The 20,684-nt window shown below is 41.7% G+C and overlaps 1 protein-coding gene across 2 annotated transcripts in view; it reads right to left on the bottom strand.

The window, feature by feature from the left end:
* Positions 1–8: 8 nt before the first annotated feature.
* cpne2 (copine II) overlaps positions 9–20,684 on the bottom strand; it is a 220,764-nt gene continuing 200,088 nt past the window's right edge. For both annotated transcript variants that reach the window (XM_059651546.1, XM_048546529.2), the window contains 2 exons: positions 16,839–17,075; positions 9–521 (listed from right to left, as the gene is read on the bottom strand). In XM_059651546.1, coding sequence (XP_059507529.1) covers positions 414–521; positions 16,839–17,075 — 345 coding nt within the window. In that variant the 3' untranslated portion in view covers positions 9–413. The remainder of the gene's footprint in view (positions 522–16,838; positions 17,076–20,684) is intronic.

Raw genomic sequence — 20,684 nt, 5'->3', positions numbered from 1 at the left:
CACACTAGTTTGACAAAAGAACAGTTTATTTTAATCATACAGACAACATTGACACAAAATGAGACTCATTACTTTCAGTTCTGTTTTTCCTTTACGTCAATAATGTTGTTTCCAAACTGCCATAATAATTAAAAAAAATTGGATACATAACACCCAATATTACAAAGGTACATTCAATACTTTAACAGTGGCAACAAGGAAAGATGTCAACCACTTTTAGTGTTAATTGTTATACAAAGCACCAGATTCTCCGTACAAACAAATTAAGACTTCAGTATTGGCAATTTCTGTTTGTAACAATGAAAACATTACAAATGTGCTGCAAAACATGCAAAGATTTATTCTGTAAACGTTTTCGGAGGGCATGGTGGGGAATTTGGTATCATGCAGGTCCAAAGATTGATGGTTTGGTGTTAGGCTGGATCAGAATTCACAGGCGGTAGGTTTCTTTGCTTGAAGTATTGAACAACTTGCTGGGGTAGTTCTGCCAGAACAGATTTGGCCAAAGTTTCTTTCGGAGCCTGAACAACATTTTTAAGAAAAAAAAGCGTTTTAAATGTTAATTAATACAAGGCTTAGTGGCATGATTTATACTCAGAAAAAGAATTGCAGAAACTTAAGTGAATAAAATCTGACCAAATACCCAGGACTTGATGGCCTACATCTCCAGAGATCTAAAAGTGGTAGTTGTACAGATAGTAGATACATCAGTTATGACTTTCCAAAATTCTCTACATTCGAGAATGTTCTCGATGAATTGGAAGTTAGCAAAGGGGAGAAAGAAAAGAGGAACTACAGACCAATTAGCCTGACATCAGATGTTAAGAAAATGCTGGGATCTATTACTAAAGAAACCTCAATAATTCACTTAGAAAGCCATACTATGATTGGACAGTGTCACATGAGGATGTGGAAGGGTAATTGTGACTGACAAGTATATTGAGGCTTTTGAGAATGTAACTGAAAAGATAGATAAAGTCAATATAATGCATTTTTATTTCCAAAAGGCATACATTCAGCAAGGTGCCATGCAAAGTAAGAGCTGATGGAGATGACATTAATATAGCAGCACCAGATAGAGGATCGGTTAACAGAAGGAGCAGAGCGTAGAAATAGACTAGAATTTTCGAGTTGACAGGTTGCACCTAATTGTGTGCCACAAAGATTGGTGCTGGGGGCCTGAGCTATTTACAAACTATGTCAATTATCTCAGTGGCTAGAGGGTATCGTATTTAAGCTTGTTGATAAAACAAAGCTGTGTGTGAATGTAAACTGAGGAGGATCCAAAAATGCCAATAGAAATATAGACAGTTGAAGGGGCTGGGCCGCAAAGTGGTAGATCGAATTTTATGTGGAGAAATGTAGGGAGTTGGAAAACATTAATCTTCAGAGCCACTTGGGTGTATTCTTAGAAGTTGTAAAATATGCACAGCAAACGAATGGGAATACAATCGGCATGATAGCTTTTATTGCAAGAAGATTAAAGCACAAGAATGAAGCTGAAATTGAAAAGGTTTTAGTAAGATTTCACCTGGAATACTGTGCAAAGTTGTCTCCATATTTAAGGAAGGATGACATTGGAAGTTTTGTTAGTGAGATCGAGGTTGACTGGTTGGGGAATTTGAAACAACTAATTTTAAACTCAGGGCAGAAGTCACACGACACCAGGTTATGGTCCAACAGGTTTACAGGAAATTACAAATTTTCTGAGCGCTGCTCCTTCCTCAGGTGAAGTGACCTGGTGTCGTGTGACTTCTGATCTTGTCCATCCCAGTTTAACACTGGCATCTCCACATCATTTTGAACTGAAATGAGGAGACTTGTTGAATAGATTTCAGGCTGAGATAGATGGATTTTTGGTTTTTCAGGGATTCAGGGAATATGGTGGGTGGAACTGAGACAGCAGATTAGCCATGATCGTACTGAAATGCAGAGCAGACTGACAGGCTCTGAGACTCACCCTTCCTTCTATTAATTCAAGTCAAACGGGCTCGATGAGTAAAGGAATCCATGACTTGCTTTGCATCAGGCATGAGTATTCAGTGAACATCTTTTAAGCTTGATAGATCATGTTTATCTAGGGTTTATTGAAAGAAACAGCAAATACTGGAAGTAGTTGGTAAATATACTAAAAACAGAGAAAGAAGGACTCTGCAGGTCAGGCAGCATCTGTGAAGTGGAACAAAGTAAATCAGCTGAATTTTACAGCTACCATCATCAGGGTATTTTTTGGCAGGGTTGCACATAAAGTGAGTCAGAAGTTTGGCCTATCTCCTTCCTGCCCATCTTGGGGCCCATTGAATGCCTTTTCTGACCAATTACATTGGCATTAAAGGCCTTCATCACCTCCACTGCCATAAAATGCTGAGCAGAGCAGGGCTGTTGTGGTACGTCCCTGCCTCTCAGCCAGAAGGTCTGGGTCACAGTCCCACCAGCTCCAGAGGTGTGTAGTAACATCTCTCAGCAGGTTGGTTAAAAATATCAAAACTGTTGGGCAGTGGCAGACAGGTCGTTTTTGAAAGGATGTCTTTAACATCAGGAAGAGGAGTCAGCGATGGGGTGCCAATGTGCATCGCGATCCCTCCTCCCCTTCCACAGTCCTCATTGCCTGCCCTCCAAAACCTAACCTCACCCTCTTCTCTGGATCACACTTTTCTCTCATTATCAGGCTTTCCAAGCTTTCCCTATCTACACATCTTGGAGCTACCTGTCACTCGCTAGTTTTCTTCCTGTGTCTCCTTGTAGCCTGTGGCATCCCTCTACTGGGTTACGGTGCTGCTGGGACCGTTAAAGCTGTCGGCTCAGCAGATCAGCCAGCAACACTAGAAAGTAGGACCTGCTGTCTTCTGAAGGGTGGAAGTCTAACCCTGAGCCTGTTTAGCCTACTCCCAACGAGGCTGTCTTCCAGAAAATTCAAGCCAATGTTTCAGCTCGAATATCCTGTTCTCAGAACTCTTCTGATGAGATGTCACTCAACCTGAAACATTAATTCTGTTTCTGTCGCAGGTACTGCCTGATTGGCTTGAGTTTGTTCTTTTATTTCAGATTCCCAGTATTCACAGCACTTTGCTCTTGCATTAGCACCATTTAATGGTAATTTTGCCTCCGGTTGGAATCAATTTTGTGGAAGTTTCCGGAAATATCAGGTTCAGAGTGACTGAGCATCTGGAAACATACAAGGTGAACAAAAATGTATTTGTGAACACTAGGTCATGTCTGACTAATTGAATTAGTCGCTAGCTCACTGGTGAGGGAAGTGCCTATTAATGTCTGTGCGGACTTCCAAAAACATTTAATAAGATTTTGTATAAGAATGTTCAAGAAGAAATGAGAACACGTGAGTCAGTGATTTGCCTAAGAGGTAGAGACTGAGTAAGAATAAAGATAACATCATCTGATCGGTGCAATTTGACAACTGACATTTTCTCTCAATCTGTACCAAGACTTCAGCCTTTTTTTAAAACTGATTCAGTCAGATGAAGGAGTAAAGAAAATCTGAAATCTACTTGTAAATGACTCTTTTTCTGATCTCCTGGGCTGACCTCACTGCCCACTAGTTTTCCTTTCAGCCTGACTCCCGCTAGTCTTCTGGCCCAGTCGAACCACATTCTGTCTATCTACCAGTCTCAACTCCCTGGAGTGTTCCTGACCTCACTCTCATACATGCTACATCCTCAGTCCAACAATAAAACTTCCAGGAGATCAAAAGTGCAGGTAACGGGAGCACTGATTTAGTGGATAACATTTTATGTATGCTTGAGTTGCTTCATTTACAGTAATTCTTCCAAAGGTGCAAGAAACACTAAATGAACTGATTTTTAAAAAAAAGCAAAGTTGACGCAGAGCCACCAGTTTTGCTAAGCCACCTGGCAAGTGAAGGGTTCACTTTATATTCAAAGCATTAGATGAATTTTATTACAATCTACTTTTCATTGCAGCCGTAGGCAGTAAGGTGAAGGTAATATTTGCCTTGGTGGCAGTGGATTAGCAGCTTAATATTGCTTTGCTACTAATCAAGCTAATCCTCCTGGGGGGGGGTCAAGTGGGTGTCTTGTTTATACAGCAGTGATTCTATCTCAAGTAGCTATGAAAAATTATTATTGTATTGAGGAATATATATTGGAGCATATTTCCATGCTGAAATTCTATGTGAAATAGATCACTTGTAATGTGCGTGGACCTTGAAGGAGGTCATTGCCCCTTTGCTGATCTTTTCGGGTGTTATTGAGAAAAGAAATCAAACTAGGGCAGCGTGTAAATGCAGTGACTGCAGCATTGCTCCTCTTTGGTGTCTTTGACCATAGGTTTACATGTGAGCAGTAACTGGTAACGTAACCTTGCAACGATACAAGTAATGAGATCGAAGAGTCACTCATTTGGAGAATGATATCCACACACCTTCTTAGGGATATAGTTTGTTGGACAGTAATTCTTTTGCTATGTTGGAATTCATTACATACTAATCCATAGTCTTCTACTGATTATCAAGTGAACAGACAAGGCAGGTTTGAGGGATAGGTACGGGAAAGTGATATGATTTGTCCTCTCCCTTAAAATGTCTCTTTCTCTCCAACTCTTCCATCTCTTTTTAGATCCTCCTTTAAACTCATGGATGTTTTCTTTAGCTACTCCAGGTATCTGCTTTAGCTTGATTTCCATTTCTTTCCTTATGCCAAAGTGATACACTTTGGGAATTTTTCATGTTAAAACAATTAGCTGCTGTTAAAATATTTCTTTTCACAATCTTGGATAGAAATTTGTTCCATGAATGATTCAGATTGTGATATATACATTGTCCATTATGGATGCCAAGCCTTTCAATTCTTCAAAGATACCAGGGAGCTACTGTATTGAACAGCCAACAGTGACACAGAATTCGGTGCTAAGCATTTCTTTGGAATTCAAGCCAATTGCAGTAGCCAAATTTTGCTTTTGGCCAACAGTACATTTTTTTGGAGCAGAGCTCTCTTTAAAAATAAAATTGTTCCAAATCGGGCAGCATCATGGCTCAGTGGTTAGCGCTGCTGCCTCACAGAGCCAGGGACCCGGGTTCAATCCTAGCCTTGGGCAACCATCTGTGTCAAGTTTGTACATTCTCCCTGTGTCTGTGTGGGTTTTCTTCCACAGTCTGAACATGTGCAGGTTTGGTGGATTGGCTGTGCTAAATTGCCCATAGTGTCCAGGGATGTGTGGGCTAGGTAGAACATAGAATATAGAACATAGAACATAGAACAGTACAGCACAGAACAGGCCCTTCAGCCCACAATGTTGTGCCGACCATTGATCCTCATGTATGCACCCTCAAATTTCTGTGACCATATACATGTCCAGCAGTCTCTTAAATGACCCCAATGACCTTGCTTCCACAACTGCTGCTGGCAACGCATTCCATGCTCTCACAACTCTCTGCGTAAAGAACCTGCCTCTGACATCCCCTCTATACTTTCCACCAACCAGCTTAAAACTATGACCCCTTGTGCTAGCCATTTCTGCCCTGGGAAATAGTCTCTGGCTATCAACTCTATCTATGCCTCTCATTATCTTGTATACCTCAATTAGGTCCCCTCTCCTCCTCCTTTTCTCCAATGAAAAGAGACCGAGCTCAGTCAACCTCTCTTCATAAGATAAGCCCTCCAGTCCAGGCAGCATCCTGGTAAACCTCCTCTGAACCCTCTCCAAAGCATCCACATCTTTCCTATAATAGGGCGACCAGAACTGGACGCAGTATTCCAAGTGCGGTCTAACCAAAGTTTTATAGAGCTGCAACAAGATCTCACGACTCTTAAACTCAATCCCCCTGTTAATGAAAGCCAAAACACCATATGCTTTCTTAACAACCCTGTCCACTTGGGTGGCCATTTTAAGGGATCTATGTATCTGCACACCAAGATCCCTCTGTTCCTCCACGCTGCCAAGAATCCTATCCTAGGTTAGCTATGGGGCAAGGTGGGCTGCTCTTTGGAGGGTCAGTGTGGAATCTGTGGCCCAAGTGGCCTGCTTCCACACAGTAGGGATTCTATTCTATAAAATGGACAGCTCATCATCTTTATTCAGTTTGGCTGAGTTTTTTTTATTGAGTATGGTAGGTTGTACATTTTGCTTTACAAAACCAACTCAGGATTTCTTCTGCTGCTTCAAAACCACAGAAGTCTCAGAATACGGCTCGCAGAGAGGACAGGATTATAACCAAAATAGGTTTAATGTCTAATACAATCAAGTTTGAGCTCACACAAAAGCTGAACTAATTTGCCTCAAACAATTATTAAATCCTTTATCCAGTTTGGGATCTGGCAGAAACTGACAAGCCAGATGGGTTTCTCTTTGAAATTTCTTCATTCAAGCACCTTATGGCTGGTATCCCAACATGTTTCACATCCCATTAAAACTTTTTTTTTAGATGGAAAAATTGAACAGAAAACTAAAGCAGAGATCTTCTCATTTTTAGACCACATCTGTACGTGGGAGGGTCACCAAAAGGGAAATCCACAGTTTATTAAGGTGAGAAATCTTGCTGGATCTTCTGGTAATCAGGCAGCTGCTTGTCTGCCAGCGAGCTTTCAAAGACTGGGAGCTTGGACCAGGAAGTCCTGCCAGCCTCTGAATCTGGCAGAGCCACAGCAGAGACTGTCGAACCAACCTTTGAGACTCTCAGGATTGCTGACAGGAAAGATAAGTGGTGTTTGGGAGATTAGGTCACATTAAACAAGTGGGTCTGCAAGACAAAAACTTTAAAATTCAATCCTGTAATCATGAACAAAATGATGACTTTTTTGCTAAAACAATTACCACTTCCTAATACAATTTGCAACAAATGTTCAACTTGGTGTGTTGAGATTGGGGATCATAGGGAGAGAGAGAGAGACCGGAATGGATCCAGTGGAGGAAGGTTAGCTGTCACAGTGCCAGCCCTTGCGCTCTCTCTCCTGTCCCTCAGCAGTGCCGAAATCGGTACAGGTTCAGGGACTTTCTCTATTTTTCTGCCTGGAACTCAACTACACCAGGAATAGGAAGGTGCAGTGTTCTGGTCTGCCACCATTCCACTTAATTAAATTCAATTCCCTCTGCCTCCAGACCAGGAAGATGTCTCCTAGTATAGAACCCAACCAGGATTAAAAGAGGAGGTAAATCATGCAGTAATTGTTAGGTAGGTCATGATAAACAAGCGTTCTAATGGCATGACCATCATTGGAGAGGCAAGTCTGCAGTATTAAGATGAAAGATCATAGATACGAAACATTAACATTCTTCCCCTCTCCATGGATGCTGCCTTACCTATGATGTATTCCCAACATTTATCCATTTTTATGTCTAAAATCACTGGCCTGTGCAAGGTGAAGGGTAGCCAGACAAGGGGTGTTGAGATATTTATTAATTGTGGTGGGGAGTAGCCAGCAATTTATGTTGAAAGCTCTGCGTATTTCCTTCCCATTCCTGTTAATGAATTCACACAGTTTTCACCAGTGTCATGAATTCACCGCAGTAATCTGTCTGGAACTCATCACCAGTTAGCCATTTCCTCTTAGAAATTCTGTGAAGCTACGCATTGTTCGAAATTGTACACTTAGTTGCAATTCCAGGGCTTGTGAAAAGGGAGCTTTAATTTACGTAGTTCCAGAACAGCTCTAAGTATCAGCGATGATTCCCTCCTTAGCACTGGCATATCTGCTTCACGAAACAAAGCAAAAAATTGGCTCTGTTGTTAGGCAGCAGGTAAGTATTGTAGAGAGTTAGCCAGGAACTCAGTTACAGGTTGTACTGGTGTCAGAAGATGGTGCAATATGTCCAGATTGGGAGCAGCTGCTTTGCTAGTTCAGAACAGGGGTGTGTGTGTGTGTGTGTGTGTGTGTGTGTGTGTGTGTTTGTAAGCGAGAGTGGGGGGGCGCGGCGGCGGTGGGGGCGTGTGGGAATGGGGTGTGTAGGAGCCTGCCCATTCAGCTGCACCTTTCAGGTTGCTACATAGGTTAATACAAACTGTAACAATGTGAGGGGTCTACCTCAGATAGGGTAAAGGCTTGTGATTGGGGTTGCAGAGGGACTAATTGCTCTTCAACCGCTGACAATCTCTGTTCAAACAGAACTACAGCATACAGGCCGTCACTTACAGTCATAGAGGGTTACAGCATGGAAACAGGCCCTTCAGCTCAACTTGGCCCTGCCAGTCAGTTTTCACAAATGATTTAGCCCCACTTCTCCCCATCCATGTACCTGTCCAAATGTTTCTTAAATGATGAAATTGTAATCACCTCAACCACCCTCTGGCTGCCTGTTCCAGATACTCGCCACCCTGTGGACATTTTTGTATCTCTCCCCTCTCACCTTAAACCTATGCTCCTCTAGTTTTAGACTCCCCTACCCTGGGGATAAGCTGTGGCTATCTACCTTATCTGTGCTTCTCATGATTCTCTAGACTTCTGTTTGGTAAAAATCTGTAACGCAGTCAGTCATTGATGGCTGGGTCTCACTTTTGCAAAACATGACAGCAGGCTGCATCTCACACTTTCCCCAGATTACACTCCTACTGCCTCACTACCTCAGAGAATCATTAATAAAAAGATGCTAAATCACAGAGACCCTAGCCTCTGATGCTGAAGGAGGGTCACTGGAGCTGAAACACTAACTGGGTGACTGTCTGTGTGGAGTTTGCACATTCTCCCCATGTCTGCGTGGGTTTCGTCCGGGTGCTCTGGTTTCCTCCCACAGTCCAAAGATGTGCAGGCTAGGTGGATTGGCCATGCTAAATTACCCGTAGTGTCCAGGGGTGTGTGGGTTATAGGTGGATGGGTCTGGGTGGGATGCCCCAAGGGGCAGTGTGGACTTGTGGGGCCAAAGGGCCTGTTTCCACACTGTAGGGAATCTAATCTAATCTTCTGTCCAATGCACTTGCAAAAGTAAATAATCAACCAGGAAGTACTCCGCAATGATTTGACATTGTGAATGGCATTACATAGCCACCATCTTTCAGATGGGTTGTTTAATGAAGGCCCCATTTCTGAAGAAGGGGGTCAACAAGAAATGTCAACTTTCCTGCTCCTCTGATGCTGCCTGGCCTGCTGTGTTCATCCAGCTCCACCCTGTGATATCCCATTTGCACACTATCAGGTGGATTTAAAAGATCCCATGATTGGAGTGAATATTTACCTTTAGCTGACGTGAGTGAAACAATTGATCTGATCATGATCACACTGCTGTTTGTGCGTGTTGCAGGAATGTGCAGCTTTTCACTCTTCCAACAAGTGCTACATTTCAAAAGTATATCATTGGCTTTGAAGTGCTCTAAGATAGCCTGAGGTGGTGCATGTGCTAGATAAATGCAAGTCTGTCTGTTTTCTTTCCTGAAGTCTCTGAATTTTTTTACTGGGCATTAGCCTGGCCAATCCACCCAGCCTGCCTGTCTTTAGACTCACAATGTTGCAAACCTCTCCAGTATGGCTGTGATCATAGTGAATGCATGTAAAAGCAACATTTATGAACAGTAAAATCAGCTTTAGTTCCACCACGCATGAGCTGTCCTTCATTACCCTTGCCCACCTTCTTGGTGTATGATGAGTCCTGTTCAGCTACTGGACATGCAGGGAGCTACATCCAAAGCTAGCTTTGTTCTCTTCCAAGTTGAGCTTTCTGGCAGCAGTCACAGGAAAGCCATCAACAGAGCATACCTGAGTGACTGCTTCACCCTCTCCTTCATCCTTAGGTGTTAGTGTCAAATCTATCCCCCACCAGTTCAGGCCTAAAATCTGTTAACTGGATTTGGATTGGAGTTCCACCAGACCTACTTGGGCTATGTTAGATTACTGACTCAGAGGGTCAGTGTAAACTTGATGGGCCAAATGCCCTGCTTCCACACTATACTGAGTTTATGATTCTATGTATGTACAACAAGTTATAGAAGGATCAAATGCATGAATGTTCTACATTTCATAGCTCATAACACATTTCAAAATCTGCTCAACTCAACCAATTTTCGCTGTTTAAGGCCCCAGATGGCACACACTGCACTGAATGTTAAATCATTGAAATTCAGTAGATCACAGCAAAACATAATGAGTGAGTAAATTGCAATTTACTGGGTTCTTGGGATACCTGGTCCTACCAGTGAATGCAGAGCATTTTGCTCTGAGGAGGGATTGATTAGAGGGCCACTCACTCAGTCATTAGCTTGTTTGAGCTCGTTTCAGCAAAATACTGCACAAATGCCATTGGTTGGTCACTAGTTTAAACCATCATGTGATCTCAATTTTGCCCTGCATTAACAATGTTTCACTTGTTTTAGAATTGTGACCGATACCTTGAATTAAACTTAATTTCCATGAATTTTAATTTAATTTTGGCTTAAGCAATTGAAGATTAAGCTTAGAATTCTATTCCCTTTGTACAAAATGTCACTGCACACTTGGGCAGATCCCGTGGTACAGCAGTGATTCTGATTTCCAGTGTACGCATTCTTTGTTTGTTTTGGCTTAGTGAACTGCATCACGTCAGTTAAAAATTGCTCTTGTATATTTTTAAATTATATATTTATATTCTTCATGCGACATTCTATAATTCAGTTGGGCATAAAGCACGTCTACAATTTTTAAAATATATTGTAGGTTTTTGATATAAAGTAGTGTATTTTACAATATGACTGATTAATAGAATATTTCATGTAAACAGACAGGGTTATATGATAAGTTTGAATTGGGTTCTATTGCTCTCAGGCGAACAGACAAATTTCACAGAATACGTCCAAATTAACGAGAATGGATAGCAGATACATTTGGCTACGAGATAAGCCAGTTATTATATCAGAACAGACTTTTAGAAGTGAAGAGTAGGTATTTGGGACTTTAAAAGTAATGGACTTCACATTAATAATGCACTTACATGTCGTGGATTGGGCTGCTTGGAGAAGTAAAGTGAACTGCACTCACTAAAAGCAATGACAGAAATGGTGTCCACATCACTCAAACAACACTGCAGTTGTCAAGAGGTGAGACCAAGGCAAAACCAAGACTCTTCATTCTCATTATGTGAACTTGATATTTGGGAACTTGTAAAATAATAATGGCAATGAAAAGATGGCTTACTATATGTTATGAATCAATAGTTCTGTCTGAGAGATCCAGATAAATATCATAAAGTGTACGAGCTACTTTTGAATGGTAATTGTATTTCCATCTCCCCCTGTGTTTTATAATGTTTCGTGATGTTAAATGCACAACTTGTTGTTTGTTTAGCCTTTTCATTGGTAACTACTGCTGCTAGTAGATGGTGGATGCGGGTACACTAGAAGCTAGCAGTTACAAGTTGTAATGGGATTCGGCAGCCATAAGATTTCGGATTCATCCAAGAGATTATTCTTTATGTATCAGTCCAGAAAGTGCTTGATCCAACATTGACAGTTATATTGTCAGCTCACTGGACTGTACTGTTTGTCATATGGAGAGCAGTTGAAGACTCTGGGTCTGTACTCAATGGAGTTTAGAACGATGAGGGGGCATCTGATTGAAACTTAGAGAATACTGAAAGGCCTGGACAAGGTGGACATGGAGAAGATATTTCCCCTAATAGGAGAGACTCGTACCTGAGGGCACAGCCTCAGTTCTTCAGGACTGAGATGAGGAGGAATTTATTCAGTCAGAGGGTAGTGAATCTATGGAACTCATTGTCACAAAAATCTATAGAGGCCAAGTCTTTGAGATAAAGATAAACAGGTTGATGATTAATAAAGGGATTGAAGGTTATGGGGAGAAGGCAGGAGAATAGGGTTGATAAACATATCAGATCGAATGGTGGACCAGACGTGCTGGGCCAAATGACCTAATTCTGCTCCTGGATCTTATGGTCCAAGCTCTGGAATTGCCCTCCCTCAGCCTGTCTCATTTCAGTTCCTTTACAATTCTCCTGAACATGACCTTTTTGTTTACATGATCTAACATTTCAGGTTGATTACCTTCCATCAGAAAGATCTGACCTGAAACATGAACTGTGTTGCTGTCCATCGATGCCCAACCTGCTGAGCATTTCCAGTTATTCTACAATGATGTAAGTTGTTGCTGTCATTTTCAAACATTCAACTGTGTGGAGCGCAAAGTTTATGTTAAAAAAAGTGCCGAAATGGACATCGGTTTATGGCAGGAGTGAATGGATAGGGAGCAGGGTGAAGTGCCCTCTGTAGGGCACTGCCATCCTGAATGAGATGAACAAGCACAGCAGAGATTAGTATTCAAACCTGGAATCTTCCAGGTTCTCATGGATCAGTGGCAGAGAGACTCTAAAGTGGGCATATCAATGGAAGTACTGTCAACACTTATAGATTTAGGAAGAACAATGAAAGATGTATTATGTTTTGAATTAAGTCTCAATTCTAAAATGTTTACCCTGGAACTCCTGTTAGAATGAAAGAATTTATTTAGGGGGAAAGATAGCTAACAGTAAACCCTTACAACTTAATACACACTCTTCCCAGAAATCATGATGGGTAATACTGTGAATGCACAACATGGTTGGACAATTATGTTTCAAATTTTCCCCCTTAAACTTGAGGTGGAATAGAATATCCTGGAAAGGGGAACAGGTGAAGTCGTGATTAACACATCAGTTTGGAGAAATGTTCAGATGTTCATGGGAGTGAAACTTAAACAGAGGCTCACTGAGGCAAAGGGTGGCTGTTTGAATGCTTTTCATAGTATCTCACTGAAAAAGGACAAAGCTGTAGCTAAGATGCAAAAACTAAAGAAACCACTGCTCTGGAAAACTGTGGAGAACTGTTTTAAAAGCACCCTGCTCAGTCTTTGATGCAGGAGTTCATTTTCCACCCAAAAGGGACCAGAACAGATTGGTATCCTTGAAGACTTCAGGAATAGGCCATCCATAAAGTGCATCTTCTATGGGACAACATTGATTAAGTGGAACAACTGAAGGAAGTTTGGACCTGGTATGACAAGGAGAGGTGATCTGTTAGAGTGTCTTTGGGACAGTTTCTTTAATGATGCATAACTGTCAATAGTGTTGGGTGGAGTGTAAGTGCTTTATAACTTATGAAACTAAAATGAAGGGGCAGAAATGGGGCATTTGGCCCCCTCAAACCAGTCTTGCTGTTTAATACAACCACAGCTGATCTGATTGTGACCTTAAATCCACATCCCCACCTACCTCTGTTAACCTTTTCACCTCCTTGCTCACCGAGAATCTACCAAACTTCTGTCTTAAGCATTTCCAAAAACACTGCTTCCAACACCTTTTCAGGAAGAGAGTTCCAAAGAGTCAAGACTCTGAGGGAAGATATTGCACCTCAGGGTTAGCCCATCTTTTCAAATCGTGATCCCCAGGCCTGGGGATCCTCCTGTAAGGGGAAACATCCTCTCTCCATCGACCATACTGAAACTGCTCAGGATCTTACACATTTAAATCAAGCCACTTGTAACTTTCTGTACTCCAGCTTTGATAAGAGTCAAGTATACAACTAGAATACTAGTCCAACGTTTTCTCATAAAACAACCTACCCATTTCCAGGTACTAGTTTGGTAAATCTTACAACTATTTTCATCATTCCTTAAATAAGGAGACCATTACTGTACACAGTATTCCATGTAATCTCACCAGTGTCCTGTATAACTGAAGCATAGCCTCCTTAATGTTGTATTCAATTCTTCTCAAGTTCTTTTGGCTTTCCTGCTTACCCGATGTACCTGCACAGTAGCCTTTGATTCATGCACTGGAACATGGAGATTTAAACATCTTTATTAAAGTTTGAAGGTTTCAGTAAGCACTCAACTATTTGAGCGAGAAATAAAGTAATAAGAGTCAGCAGCCTGGAAATGAGCAGTAGCCAGAGGCTAAATAATGTATGTGGCTTGCTGTATTACAAATAAGTTATTTTCAGCAGTTTTGTTTTACATTTACAGCAATGTGATAGTTCGGGATCATTCCAATAGCTCAAAGTCCCATAATTTATATTGGCTGGCACCTGTTACACATTCAGTAATTAAATTGACATTTACAATGGTGACAATATAGACAATAGGTGCAGGAGTAGGCTATTCGGCCCTTCAAGCCAGCACCACCATTCATTATGATCATGGCTGATCATCCACCATCAGTATCCTGTTCCTGCCTTATCCCCATAACCCTTGATTCCACTATCTTTAAGAGCTCTATCCATCTCTTTCTTGAAAGTATCCAGAGAGTTGGCCTCGACTGCCATTCTGGGGCAGAGCATTCCATATATCCACCACTCTCTGGGTGAAGAAGTTTTTCCTCAACTCTGTAATATGGCCTTGGACAACATACTGGCAGACATTACAGGAAATTACCCTTATTATTATGTTAGTGACAGATGAATCTGGTGGGTAATATTAAATTAATAATGCAGGTTTTTGGCTTTTATCTAATATACATTCACTCTATCATGCATGGGGAATTTTGTAGAATGTCTGCCTTCACTGTCCTTTGGGTAATGTTACATTTATTTTGGCAACAGGTTTGAGATCAGAGGCACACCGTTTACTCAGTTGCTTTAGTTACCTGCATTAGTGAGTGGTATGACCTATGCTTTGGCACAGTTTCACCTGTAGATGTGTGCAGCCCAACCTAAAGAGTTGTGCAGTTCTGACGATTTTACAGCCAAAATCTGAAATTCACGCACACAGTCTGCAATGTTTTCGACCTAGTCATTCTAAAGCACTACCAACATAACTATTGTTGAAGAAGTGTCACGCTGGACTCAAAATATTAACTCTGTTTCCCTCGCCACAGATGCTGCCAGACCTGCTGAGTTTCGCCAGCATTCTGTGTTTGTTTCAGATTTCCAGCGTCTGCGGTTTTTTGCTTTGACCAACACAACATTTGTTCTACCCATTCTGAGGTAGAAAATGCCAGTTTGGTCACTATATCCATGACATGAGAAGCAAAGAGTAAGATTGAGAAAGTTGAGAGAAAAGAAGCAATTGCAATAATAAATGGGCCTTATTTTGTCAGTAGGAAACGTAAATACTTTAGAATTTTAAAGTTCTATTGTTAGATGGGGATGAGTAGCTCAAATTGATGCTCAGAAGTGACAAATGTGAAACAGCTCTGACAATTCTAGATATAGCCAATGCTGACCTCAAAAAGATGAGACAGTCAACAGCAATCTGATCAAGAACCAAAACAAAGTTGCTGGAAAAGCTCAGCAGGTCTGGCAGCATCTGTGAAGGAAAAAACAGAGTTAACGTTTCCGGTGACCCTTCCTCAGAACTCTCTGAGGAAGGGTCACTAGACTGGAAACATTACCTGTTTTCTTCCTTCACAAATGCTGCCAGACCTGCTGAGCTTTTCCAGCAACTTTGTTTTTGTTCCTGATTTACGGATCTCCAGTTCTTTTGTTTTTTATTTAGTAATCTGATCAAATCTGCTAATTAGCACAATGATGAAAGCTAATTGAGAGGAATTCACAAAGGAATTTAAAGTGATACGGAAACAGTTTATAACCCGAGGGACAAGCCCTCCACTCAGTGAAGAAAGGTATATGTGAACAACTAAAGTGATGAGCAAGAATATAAATCTTAAAAAAAACGTGCACAGAAATGCAGACAAAGCACACATCTTAGCGATTGGGAGAGAGAGCAAAAGCTCCAACAATACAAAGGGGGACGATAAAAAAGAAACTTGCAGGGAGTGTCAAATTCCACACAAACTAATTTCACAGTTACTTCAGGTACAGAAGAGAGCACTCTGGGATCTTAAATGTTGACAATGATAATAGTGTAATTGAAAATGAGAAAAGGATCACATGCAGATTGCTTACTTTGTATCAGTGTTTAGAACAGTGGTCGCATTGCCAGATATCCTAAAGAAAGTACATACCTGACAATTCTCACTGATTCTTCACAAGCATGACTAAAGTGGTGGACATGGCAATGTCTAGATGTCTTAATTATTTGATAATGGATTGGTTGCTAGATTTAAAGCTCATGAAATTGAAAGGTAGACTATTAATCCGGTGAGGAAATTTACTGTGTGATAGGGACAGAGTGTTGGTTGGAGTAGAAATGAGCGGGTACTCCAACTGGCATGTAAACATGTGTCTTGGGCATCACCTAATCAGCACATGTATTATCAGCTTTAATGATGGGATAAAAGCCATTTATCTAAATTTGCTGATGACACAAAGATGTGCAATAAATGTAACATTACAAAGAAATATTGATAGGTTAAGCAAATGACAAAACTATGGCAAATGGATCCTTGTGTCAGCAAATGTGAGGCCATCTACATTGGACCTTGGAAGGACAAAGCATGGAATATTCTAAATGGTGAGAAGTCAGGAATAGTGGAGATCCAAAGAGCCTTAGGAGTCCAGCAAATGGACTATTAATATGTCAGAGAGGTATAGGAATTCTGGTCTTTATATCCACAGGATTAGAACATTAGGGGGTAAAAGTCATGCTTGAGTTATACAAAGCACTGCTTAGACCTCATCTGGAGCACTGTGTGTAACAGCTTAGCTGTGAGTTACTGGCCTTGGAGTGGGTGGTACCTTGGCACCAAAGGGTAAGTCATAAGGAGAGATAACACAAATGAGGGTGTATTCCCAGGAATTTAGCAGCTTTAGCACCAACATGATTGCGGTTTGGGCAATATTCGGGAGAATAGGTTAGCTAAATACCATTTCAGCTGTTAACAAAGTATGTAATCTAAAGTTTACAGCCAGACCTTACAGGAGTGAAATTAGAAAATATTTTAACATAATGGTGTAAGTTTAAGACTATAGTGCCATTGAGACTATATTAATTGTTTAATTTAAAACTTTGACATTTTTACTAGTCGAGGGTATTACAGGTTAACGATGGTAGATATGTGCAGTTAGACAGACTTACATTTCGGAACTCCCGGAATGGCACAAATTGCACAATGTCCCGTGTGGCTTCTTCCCCAGTATATGATCGCAGAACTCGATTGTCACCATCCAGGAACTCCATGGCAGCAAAGTCCGCGTTGCCAACACCTACGATGATGATAGACATCGGCAGTTTGGCTGCTTGCACAATGGCGTGCCTGGTCTCGTCCATGTCACTGATAACACCATCCGTTATAATCAAGAGGATAAAGTATTGCTGTCAATAAAGACAGGAAACTTTTAACAAAGCAGAAGCAAAGGCTAAATATTAAAGTGCACTTGAGAGGAAATTCTTTATGGATCAGATGCATACCAGAAGATGTGCATCTACTCAGCAGTGGGATGGGCAAAAAGGATTCAAGGGCAGTACAGAACACATTGATTTCTGTATTATCTAGTCATTTAAGTGAACTTAGCTTGGCATTTGTATTAATTTAAAATATAACAGCTTCCTACTGTGCCAAATACTAAATATGATGCTTATGAATAAAAATGTAGCATAAATGTAAACAATTTCAAAAGCATCTGCAAACCATGATTCTCCATTCAGTACGGAAATGCTGCTTTCTTGCACCCACATTAATAATTCTTCCTTATCTCTATGGAAAGAGAAATGTAATCTTGTGAAATGTAATGATGTGGAATATTTGATACGAATTATAAATGAGGATCAATAAATCGATGGATTGACACTTTCCCATATAAAATTGTGCATTCAACAAAATGACCATAAAATTAATGTCTGACCAAAAAATTAACGTCTGACCAGTGCTGAGACTTTAGAATAAGGATTATTATTGCACAAGTAAGCTCTTACTGTGCGTACAAATGGACATTGTTTTCTTCAAGTCAATGGTTACAGACAACTGAAAATGGTTTTACTTGTCAATGGTCTCTCAAATTATGTAATAAATTATTTAGATTTATGTCAATTTACCTGCTCTGAACTGGGTAGGGATATTAAATACAAAGCTGGAAATCTGGCAATATTGCAAATCTTTCAGATATCTCCCCCTGTGGCCTACTGGGAAAGGAAACACACACACATACACAAAATATTGTTATATGCCTTACTTATGGCACAAACCACCTTATTAATATTTAGTTTTCCATCTTACCAAATGTACCTATCAAACTAGACTTTGCGAAAATTCAACACAGAAAGCAGAGCTGGTACCTGGCAAATTCAGCTCGCTGCTTACTCCCAACAATTTCCTTGTGGTGTACGGCCAACTGCATCACAGGACACCCTCGTCCATGGACATTGAGATCTGGCATTTGCTAACATCCTCAGTATCATCATGACTCATGCTCTGGAAGCATAGACTTGCATTGCAATGTGGCTCCAGTAGTGAGCAGTGAAAGACTCCAGTAGGGACACTTTGCATGCACAGGGTTAGGCACGTGAATTGGATCTCTGGGTTCCTTCGCATTGTGCTCGCTCACTTTGCACCTAGCTGCAAGCCCATACCCTCCCTACCCATGCTGTGCCAATCAACGCAGTCACATGACTAGACAGCCTGTAAACCTACTGCATGTGCAGCAAGAGGCTGCATAGGCTCAATATCTTTGGGGAGTAATCATTAGCCAAGTCCATGGAGGTGTCTGTCAGTCTGGGGCTCCCAGCACAATCAGGGGCAGCCTGACCAGGGAATCGGCCGCAGTCAGGCACCCAGTTAAGAGCCATCTGAATGAGAGGGATCCCAGTCACTCCTGTGGCTCCGTCAACAGCCACCTCAGGGGGTGTTTGGTAGGGCTGACGTGTTTGTGGTAAAATACAGCCATTAGTCAGGGGCCTGGAAAATTCTCAGCTAAGTCCTGTCCAGTTACACTGTCATTTGGGTGAGAGGCCACAGTTAGATTGCCATAGCTGGCCAGCGAGACTAAAGGGAAAGAGGGCTGCTGCTGTAGGAAGGAAGCTTGACAGATTATTCTTCGAGCCTGGGGTCTGCATGCTGGGGAGGAAAGGGTGAATGGCTGTTGTTATGGGTGGGGTGGGGGGCAAACACAGCAGTGTGCATGGGGTGTGAGGGTGGATAATGGTACAGCATGGATGGAAAAGGACCACACTTGGCATGGTCATCTCACATGTCAGGGGCTTTTGGAGGGGGTGGGGGGAAAGGGGGCAGATTCAGGCTCTTATCAATGGGTTGGATGGGCGCTCGGGGAGGTGTGAAGTCTGTGGGGTTTTATGAGATGGGGCAACCAGGAAGGAAGGGGAGAAAGATGGATGGTGATGTGCTGAAATGTAGAAGTGGAGGCTGGAAGCCACTGGCCAAGGAGTGCTGGCTGTCACCTTCCATCGAGCAGGAAATCAACAGTACCAAGGGGGAAGGAAGCAGTTTATACCTGGACTGGGCAGGGTAAGTGGTTTGAGCTGTGAGGGTGCTGTGACACCTACTGATGGGAGGCCCTTTAGAAAGCCCCTTGCACTGTACAGGACCTAGACCTGTGGGCTTCTAATCATAGGAGCAGCAATAGGCTATTCAGCCCCTCCAGCTAATTATAACATTCAATGAGATCATGGCTGATCGATGACTTAACTCCATACACCTGCCTTGGTCTATATCACTAAATACTTTTGCTTAACAATAACCTATATCAGATTTAAAACTAACGACTGGTCGAAGATCAACTGCCCTGAGACAGTTGCAAACATCTACCACTCTTTGAACCATTTCCTAACATCTCTCCTGAATGGTCTGGCCCTAATTCTCAGACTATGCTGCCAGTTCTAAAATGCCCAACCAATGGGCATATTTATTTACCTTGTCTTTTCCTGTTAATGTCTTGAAGATTTTGATCAGGTCACCCTTAACCTTCTAAATGCTAGTGAAAACATATGTAATTTATACAGTCTCTTCTTATAATTTAACCACTGAGGCCCGGGTATCATTTCATGTAAACTAATGTTGAAGTTCCACAAGGCCAATATACCATTCCTAAGGTGTGGTGACCAGATCTGCTCAGTGTACTCTAAGTGGGGTCTAACTAGGGTTTTGTATAACTGCAACTCAGTGTCTGCATCCTTGAGCTCTAGCTCTGTAGATATAAAGCCCAGCATCCCTTTAGATATCTTAAATATTTTCTGCACCTGGTTGTGACATTTTAAAGATCTATACACCTGAATCCCCAAGGTTCTTTGGACATCCAATGTGTTTAGACTTAGAGATGTACAGAATGGAAATGGACCCTTCAGTCCAATGCATCCATGCCAACCAGTTATCCTCAATTAGTTTAATCCCATTTGCCAGAATTTGGCCTAAGTCCCCCTAAACCCTTTCTCCTCGTGTACCCATCCAGATGCTTTTTAAATGTTGTAGCTGTACCAGCCTCCACCACTTCATCAGGCAGCTCATGCCATACGCACCCTATACTCTGCATGAAAAAGTTACCCCTCAGCTCCCTTTTAAATCTTTCCCCTCACATCTTAAACCATGACCACTAGTTTTGGATGCCCCTACCCTGAGAAAAAGACCTTGAGTATTCAACGCTCTGGGGAAAATGTTCAGGCTCTCCTTATAGCTCAAACCCTCCAACCCTGGCAACATCTTTGTGAATCTTTTCTGCACTCTTTCAAGTTTCACAACATCTTTCTTAAAGTCCAAAATGGACAATCTTACACTTGATTATGTTGATCTCCATCTGCTACAGACTAGATGAATGGGCAAAACTATCAGTACCCCTTTGTAACTTTATACTATCATCTACACTGTCAACAGTGCTGCCCTGCTTTGCAATCCCTGGCCATTCTAATGCATTGTGCCCATGTTTGTGTTGCGCTTCCCTGGCCCACAGATCATTGCCCAACTTATTCACACCAACA

Source organism: Stegostoma tigrinum, chromosome 16 (assembly GCF_030684315.1).
Source record: "Stegostoma tigrinum isolate sSteTig4 chromosome 16, sSteTig4.hap1, whole genome shotgun sequence".
Taxonomy (NCBI): domain Eukaryota; kingdom Metazoa; phylum Chordata; class Chondrichthyes; order Orectolobiformes; family Stegostomatidae; genus Stegostoma; species Stegostoma tigrinum.
The sequence above is the reverse complement of the archived record's forward strand: the minus strand, read 5'-3'. Positions and strand labels throughout refer to the sequence as shown.